At 46.7% G+C, this 8533-nt stretch overlaps 1 protein-coding gene across 1 annotated transcript; it reads left to right on the top strand.

Annotated features, from left to right (window-relative positions):
* Positions 1-1376: 1376 nt before the first annotated feature.
* Positions 1377-7902, top strand: Lyzl6 (lysozyme like 6). The gene is made up of 5 exons (XM_005369383.2): positions 1377-1502; positions 2993-3176; positions 3978-4136; positions 5539-5617; positions 7669-7902. Exons 2-5 carry the CDS (start codon positions 3041-3043, stop codon positions 7733-7735), a joined length of 441 nt encoding a protein of 146 aa, XP_005369440.1. The 5' UTR covers positions 1377-1502; positions 2993-3040; the 3' UTR covers positions 7736-7902.
* Positions 7903-8533: the final 631 nt, after the last annotated feature.

The following is an 8533-nucleotide window of genomic DNA, read 5'->3' as shown; positions in this document are numbered from 1 at the left end:
AGCCCTGCTGGCAGTGCTGAGCATTGTAGCCCTGCTGGCAGTGCTGAGCATTGTAGCCCTGCTGGCAGTGCTGAGCATTGTAGCCCTGCTGGCAGGGCTCATTGGGTCAACAGTTGTCCTAGGAAGGTTCTTCTGCTTCATCCCACCGGCATTCTACCACCACTTTCCTGTCCACATTAACTCTGCTCTTCTCCTTCTCTACTGAACCATTCATCCCGATGTCCTGCTCTTTACCATGTGCTAACCAGGCTAGCTACGCTTGTGATGCTGTAGCAACTGGCCCCACAAATCACTCCGATTCCTGCTCATGGGGCTCCAGGCAAGGTGAATGGGATATTTCTCTAAAGACATCCTGAGAATCACAGCTCCTTGATGCCATCGCCAGCTCTACAAACCAAATGTTGTGACTGCCCCTTGCTTGAATCAGGACCCTCTTTTACAAGGATCTAGGAACACAGGGAAGTCTCCTGGTGCTGATGGGCCAACAAGGTAGAATCAGAACCAAAGAGACCAAAGCTGAAACCCAAGCTGTACCAAGTATAAAGGAAATGGTTGTGGTCAGCTGGGGAAGGCTAGCTAGGGCATCTAAGGGAAGGCACTCTGGAAACAGAAACTCCAAAACCTTGGACATGGTCTGCTTCTGCCCTCTAGTGGCTGCTGGCTAGCCCAGCAAGTATTAGCTTCAAGACGGTGGGCATTGTTTCTGGACTTCTAAATTATGCTGTGTTTCTCAATCATGCTTGACCTACAATCCCTTTCCACAAAACATATTTTAGTAATAGTAACTTCTAAATATTTCTCAGTGCCCCTTTGAAGTATTTCCATGCTATAACAGGAGGTCTTCTGTGTGAACACACAACAGAAATACAACTTAAATCTGTTTATGGAAGAAAGGACACTCACTGAGCCCCAGACAGCAGCAGAAGGGGTATGTGGGTCCCTGAAGAGTTGCCTCTGAGACTGGATCCTGGCCTAGACTCCAGACTTTTCACAAAGGCTTAGTGCCTCATAGGGACTGTGCCCACAGAAACTCAAAATGCAGACTCTGGGTGCTGTGCAAAATTTCAAAGCTCTGAGGAGTTCTTGTTCAGAACAGAAACATGGACACACACCCCTGCAGCCAGGGGCAGGGACCTGTGACTGCAGTTTCTCCTAAGAAGTCAAAGCGGCCCTGTTCCCAGAAAGGAAGGGAGGTGGCAGGCCCGCCTTACATGAGACACCTTGCCTTCCAGACCCGCCTGCCAATTCTACCTAAAGCTTGGACAGTTTTCACAGTTCAAACCAGCATATTTACGGGAGTGATGACATCACAGAACCAGGGTTCCAGAAGACTGGGGTGGCCAAGAACACGTACGTGCCTTCTTGAGAGGAAAGAGAACCAAGAGCCTGATGATGGGGCTGGAAAGTGCTTGATGAGGAAGAGGAGGCATCTGTCGCAAGCCACCTTGTCCTGTAGATCTTCCTAAAAGGCCCTGAGCTGGCTGGAAGCTAGGGTCAGAGAGGTAGGTAGGCTTGGAAGCTGGATAGGGCCACATGCTGGAACCACTGCCACCCTGAGGGATATCCCTGAGGGGATTTAATGGACCAAGGCAGACCTTTCAGCTTTGAGAGAGCTGTGAGGGCCATTCTGAGTCAGCATGGGGAGGGCTGCATGGCACATCTGACAGTTAAACAGAGATCTGCTATTTACCTGAAACCCTAATTCAACAGGGCCATTTGTTCTATTTGCAACAATAGAGTGGGTTAGTGAAAACCACCAAAGAATGTCCTGAGTACAACGCCGTGTAACAAAGACAGAGCAAGAGACCAGGAAGCAAGTCAGGCCACCAGAGGAGTCATCTTGCCCTGCAGATGCTGGCCTTTGCCCTTAGCATCACACACCTGGTTTAAAGGGGAAAAGACACGCATCCTACGATGGGACCACCCCCCGTGTGCTCTCATGGGATGAGAACTTTGAAGGAGAGAACCCAGTTATTTTACAGATATTCCCTTCTTCATTTTTTTCATTATTAGACTCAGGCTTCCCATCCTTGGCCAGAACACCTCATAAGAGTTTATGTGTCTAGAGGTACAGAGTCCTTTGTCCCTCACTGACACTGTTGATTTTAGTTGCAAGGTCAAAACACTGTCTGGGTTGTGCTAAGCAATATGGGAAAGATCAAGACCATGTATACAAGCTCTGAGCTTTCTCCAGCTTCCACCACCTCAGACTTGATGGGTTAATTCTTGTTCAAACCAATCATTATGCCTACACCATGTTCCCATTGTAGCCCAGAAATCTGCCACATTCCCAGGAGTCCTGGTTCCACTTTGTAAGGAACAAGTCTTGGGTGTTTATTTTTTTCTGAATCATTACATCATTCTTAATTTCACACCTGGGGTCCAGAGAGGTAAGTATGTTGTTCAAGTCACACAGCAGCCCAGCCTTTGATAGCTGGCAGTGGGTGGGAATTTAGAGTACTTGATCTTCAAACACACACAATCACACACACACACACACACACACACACACACACACACACAACATTAAAGTGCAGTGTTGCTTTTATTGGTTAATGAATAAAGAACTGCTTTGAGCCTATAGCAGAGCAGGGTGAGATGGGGCAGAGCTAGGCAGGGAGGACTGGATTGAATGCTGGGAAAAGAAGGGTAGAGTCAGAGAGATGCCATGGAGCCACTGCCAGAGTCAGACATACTGAAACTTTTAGCTGGTAAGTCACAGCCATGTGGCGATATACAGATTAATAGAAATGGGTTAAATTAATATAAGAGTTAGCCAATAAGAAGCTAGAACTAATGGGCCAAGCAGTGATTTAATTAATACAGTTTCTGTGTGATTATTTTGGGTCTAAGCTAGCTGGGTGTCCGGGAACCAGCAAGCAGCCCTTCTCCAACACTCACCCCCCCCCCCCATCCTGGTACCCAAATGCTGCCTGTGCCTAAATACCCACTACAGGAGACCAGATGAAGCCAGAGTGGTTTCTCTCTCCAGATCCTTGGCTCTCAGAGACTGGCAGGCACCTTGCTCCTCTCGAGGACCATGAAGGTACTGCTTGTGTGCATGGCAAGTTGCCTCCTGGTGGTGAGAAGCGGAGACATCATCAATCGCTGTGTCTTGGCCAAGATACTGCATCAGGAGGACGTGGATGGGTTCGAGGGCTACTCCCTGCCTGACTGTGAGTGCCACCTTCCTTTCTTTGCCATTTGTCTTTCAAAGTCAAGCTCAAAGGACAATCTCCCCCCCTCATCACAAAGCCTTTCCCAACAAGCCACATTTAAATCAACAACTACTAACTGAGCACTGACTATGCACCACTGTGTTAGGTGTAAACGGAATTCTTTCCCTCACAGTGATTGCATTCTAGGAAGGCAAGAGCAGCAATAAGCACACATGCAGACAGAAAGTATTAGCTGGAGTAAGTCTATGATTCCCAGAGTCAAAAGCAAAAGTATTGTTATGAGGTCAACCAGAGCTAGGCAGCATGTTCTTGTCTCAGACAAACAGTCAAAAAAGGGGTCAGCAGATGGCTCAGCAGGCTAAAGCACATGGTCCTGCAGGGAAGGGATCTCTCCTTTCCACCTGAAATTTGTGCACACCTGCCTTCCGGCACTTTCTCCACATACCCTGCTGTGTGTGTGTCTTTAAGCCCGCACTTTTGTTTTATCTGTAATAGGCCTCTTGAAGTCAACACCAGCCTATTGGGCTGTGCCTAGTTCCTGGCACACAGTAGGTACTCAGCAAGTGCAGAAAACATAAGTGGGTGGGAAGACGGGGGAGCTATACAAGTGGACAGGGAAATGGACTGAAGGACGGGTGATGCCCGTGGGTATTTCTAGCTCTTCAGGACTATCTAGCTCTTGGGCCTTGTTCGGTCTTCCGATTCCTTGCCTCTCCCCACTTTTTTTTTTTCCAATCAACTTCTTCCCACTCCGTTTGTAGCCTTCCTAAAGCCTGCGCCTCCTCTCTCTTGTCTAAGGGCTGTGCTTGGCTTTCGTGGAAAGCAACTTCAACATGTCAAAGGTGAACGAGAATGTAGACGGCAGCTTCGACTACGGCATCTTCCAGATCAACAGCCATTACTGGTGCAATGACTACCAGAGTCACTCGGAGAACTTCTGCCGCATGAACTGTCACGGTCTGGCTGGGAGCCCTAGGGTGGGAGAGGCGAGAAAGGAGAGCAGGCTCTACTTACAGGCACAGCCTAGGCATGTCTTTGCAGGCATGGTTTAAAGAGCAAGGAATCCCTTGACTGAGCACAGGAAAAGCCCCACAGTCTTAATGCCCCACCATTGTATGAGGTATGGAGGGTTCCTTGAGGAGGATCCAGAAAGACTCTTAGTGGATGGGAAGGGCATTACAGCCACACTGATTTTCAACATGTTATATATTGAGCATGTCATATGCATAGCTCATTTTTTTATCTACCCTTCCATATAGTAGAAACTGTTTATGATCTGTGTATGTTTTCTAGATGAGCAAATTCAGGCTCAGAGAACTGAGCCAAGTATATTGTCACTAGTACCATCTGCTTGGAAGGCTGTGGCAGGAGGATTATTGGAGACCGGAAGTCCAAGGTTGACCTGGGGCCATACAGTGAGATGCTGTCTGAAGGAGGAAATGAGAGAGAAAGAGAGGGAAGAAGGGAAGGAGGGAAGGAAAGAAGGAGGGAGGGAGGCAGTCTTGAAATTAATTTGCTTTTGTGGCCTTGAATACTCAGGTATAACTGTTGTAGGAGCTGCGGGCCTGCTTTCCCGCCGCCCAGCTCCTGGCTGCCAGCTAGCTTATGCCCCGAAATAACAACACACAAACTGTATTCTTTTAAACACTGCCTGGCCCATTTCTATTAATGTGTGTAGCACCTTGAGGTGCTCTTACCGGGAAGATTCTAGCCTATGTCCATCCTGGAGGCTTGCTTCATCGCATCTGCTCTGGAGAAGAGTGGCATTGCGTCTGAGCTCACTTCCTCTTCCTCCCAGCATTCTGTTCTGTTTACTCCACCCACCTATGTTCTAACCTATGAGACCGAGCAGTTTCTTTATTAATTAACCAATGACCTTCCTCCATCATATAACCACTCACTTGTGGCCAGGCTAATGGCCAATCAAAAGTCAGGTACAAATTTCTTGCCTCAAAGCTAAGCCAGGAGGCTTGACAGGGCCAGTGACTCCTTCCTACCCGAGTACCCCTGGGCTTCTCACCTACAGACCACCCCCTTATAAGAGGGACTTTGTCTTCGTCTGTGTGTGGTCTGTTTTCACAACTCTTTCTCCCAGAAATCCTGAAAACTGTGGGTGAGGCATTACCTAACCCATCAAGAGAAATAGCTAACTAAGGTCAGGCTCAAATCTCCTCCTGGTCCCACTGCCCATCTCTGGCAGCCACTGTAGCGGTATCTAAATGTGTCCCTAGGATGGTGGCCTTGTCTAATCCGGAAGTGCTTAGGCCCTAGGTTGACAAGGCCTAGCAGAGACAGTGTCTGTCTGGTCTTTGGGATTAGCCTTTGTACACATCACAGGTGATCGCCTCTTTCTTTTCAGAACTATTAGGTCCCAACCTCCTTTCATCCATCCACTGTGCCAAGAAGATTGTGTCTACAGCAGGAGGGATGAAAAACTGGTAAGGGGGATGGATGAACTGAGTTAGTGGGCACAGCCTCAAGGAGGAGCATATGACAGAGCAAGGGCCAGTGAACAGGGACTTGGGGGCAATCCCTTACAGAGGTTTAGAAAAATATGGGGCTAGAGAGATTTCTTGGTGGTTAATACCACTGGCTGCTCTTTCAGAGGACTCTGGTTCAATTCCTAGCACCCACAGGATAAATCACAGGCATCAGCAACTCCAGTCCTAGGGGAACCAACACCCTCTTCTGGCCTCCACTGGCATTGCATGCATGTGGTACACAGACATACACCCAGGCAAACACTCTCAAATACAAAATAGAAATAAAAATCTCAAAAAATTTAAAAAGAAAAAAGATGGGGTAGTGGATGATCTTAGTGCTCTTTGTCATAACTCCTGAGTTTGGTTCTTACTCTGATATTGAATTAATAACCTTTTTTTTTGTTTTTGTTTTTCAAGACAGGGTTTCTCTGTGAAACAGCTCTGGCTGTCCTGGGACTCACTCTGTAGACCAGGATAGCCTTAAATTCACAGAGATTCACCTGCCTCTGCCTCCCAAGAAACTGGATTAAAGGCGAGTGCTGCCACCACCGCCCTGAAGTAACTTTTGATGGTAATAAGACAAAGCAACTTGAGTTAGCAGAGGGAAACTTACTTGCTCTTATATTTAGATACTTTGTTACTTATTTTTAGTTTGCCTATGTGTGGTATGCACTTCTGCATCCACACGTGTGGCAGCCTGATGTTGATGGCAGGAGTCTTTCTGAATCTATCTTCACCTCATTCACAGAGGCAGAGTCTCTGAATTGTGCCCAGAGCTCACAGATTTGGATAGTCTGGCTAACCAGTTGCTTCAGGAATTTCCTGTCTCAGCCTTCTGAACATTGGAATTCGAGGCAGATGAACCTACCTGGCACTTATGTGGGTTTTGGAGGGGAATCCAACTCTGGTGTTTATGCTTGTGAACCATTCCCCAGCCCTGACGTTCACTTTGTGAGATGGTCTTTTATTGTGCCCATTCAAGGGACACAGCAGGACCTCAGGAAAAGGTTGGAACCTCAGGAGAGACTGGAAGACAGTCAGAGGCATCCCATGTGTTTCCATTGCACATGCAAGTTACCAGTCTCTGCAGACCAGCATCCTCTGCTCTCCAACCCACAAGACACAATACAGCATCCCAAGTCTGTAACTTAAAGTCCTAAGGGGACTGGTTTGTCCTAGTCAAAGTTCCTGAGACAGCAACTCTAATGGGTTCAGTATGAACCTGTGTTTTCTCATTGATCCAGTCAGCTGAAAGCATAGCAAAGTTGTAATGCAAATGTGTCTCCTGCAGGGACCCTCTCATAATAAACAATATTTCCTAGGTTAAAAGGGGCCCTTTAGATGACAGATAACCTCGAAGTTTTCAGCTCCTCAAAGCTGGATGCATCAGGGACCACTTGATCTTTCCGGTGCTTCAAAGTGGACATAGAACTAATATAAACATTCCCATATCCAGGGATTGATAAGAATGAAGAATTATGAGTGCTGCATGCTCAAAACAAGATCCAGGAAGGAAAATTAATGATTATTGGGGCTGATCCTTTTTGAAGAGGAGGCTCAAAGATTGCAACTAGAATTTTTTTCTAATTAATTTAAATCCTATGGAATAGTAACACCCACCTTCAAAGGGAAATGAGGAATTAAAAATGTGGATGCTGCCGGGCGCTGGTGGCACATGCCTTTAATCCCAGCACTCGGGAGACAGAGGCAGACAGATCTCTGAGTTTCAGGTCAGCCTGGTCTACAGAGTGAGTTCCAGGACAGTAAGGACTAAACAGAAAAATCCTATCTTAAAAAAAAAAAAAAAAAGTGGATGCTTACAAATGAGGGAAGAGGGCAAGCCCCAGGGTGAGGGGACCTCAAAGAAGAATCAGAAAGGAAGCCAAGTTAGGAATGAAGGGGCTCTGAGTGTTGCTCTGCAGGGAAGACTCTGCAATACTAGGGTAGGGGTGTGGTGAAGCAGCGATTTCACAGAGAGCAAAAAAACTTCTCTTTTTACTCCATAGGGTAGAATGGAGACTGCACTGTTCAGGCCGGCCACTCTCACACTGGCTTACGGGATGCCATCTGTGATGAACCGGGGTGCAGAGCCACTGGAGAGTCACTCCAGGACCCCTGGACCACTTGGAGGTTCTTCACTACTTCACCTTCTTGCCTTCACCTCATGTCATTTTTTTCTCTTCCCACTCACAAGTAAAACTGACCAGAGTCACAGCTCCTGCTCGTGTTTATCCAGGCCCAGTACCTTTGTTCCTATCATTTGCAAACCCAGATGTCAAATAAACACAATTATTTTTTTTTAAATTTATTAAAGTGTACTCTGAGCAAAGAATGTGTTCATTTAGTTATTAATTCCACTTACATCGGAGTACCTACCACTTTAAGGATGTTCTAGGCATGAGAAGGAAGAAGACAAATATATCCGTCGTTCTCTAGGGATTCATAATTACGTTGGTGAAGGAGAGACAACCACAAATATTACAGTGGGGGATAAAATGTTTACTAAAGTCTGTGCTCGCTGGTTAGAAACAGTATCAAGCTATTAGTGATCACACCCGGACGACTATTCTTAAAGGTTAAAGAAGATTCAGATATAGACAGCCAGTGGGGCTGAGGATCTGGCACTGAAATGGAGAAAACGGTACTGAGATAAAGCTATGGTAACAGGTGCCAATGATTTGGAGAGACTGAATGAAAGTCTAGATTATTTTTTTTAAAAAAAGCTAATAATAAAAGAAAGTAGAAGAGGTCCAGCAAAATGGCTCAGTAGGCAAGAGTACTTGCTGCCAAGCCTGTTGACCAGAGTTCCACCCCAGGACTACATGGTAGAAGGACAAAACTGGTTCCTGGAAGTCATCTTGACCTCTACAC

Source organism: Microtus ochrogaster, unplaced genomic scaffold (genome assembly GCF_000317375.1).
Source record: "Microtus ochrogaster isolate Prairie Vole_2 unplaced genomic scaffold, MicOch1.0 UNK48, whole genome shotgun sequence".
NCBI lineage: Eukaryota > Metazoa > Chordata > Mammalia > Rodentia > Cricetidae > Microtus > Microtus ochrogaster.
Note: the sequence above shows the minus strand (reverse complement) of the source record. Positions and strands in the feature narration are given on the sequence as shown.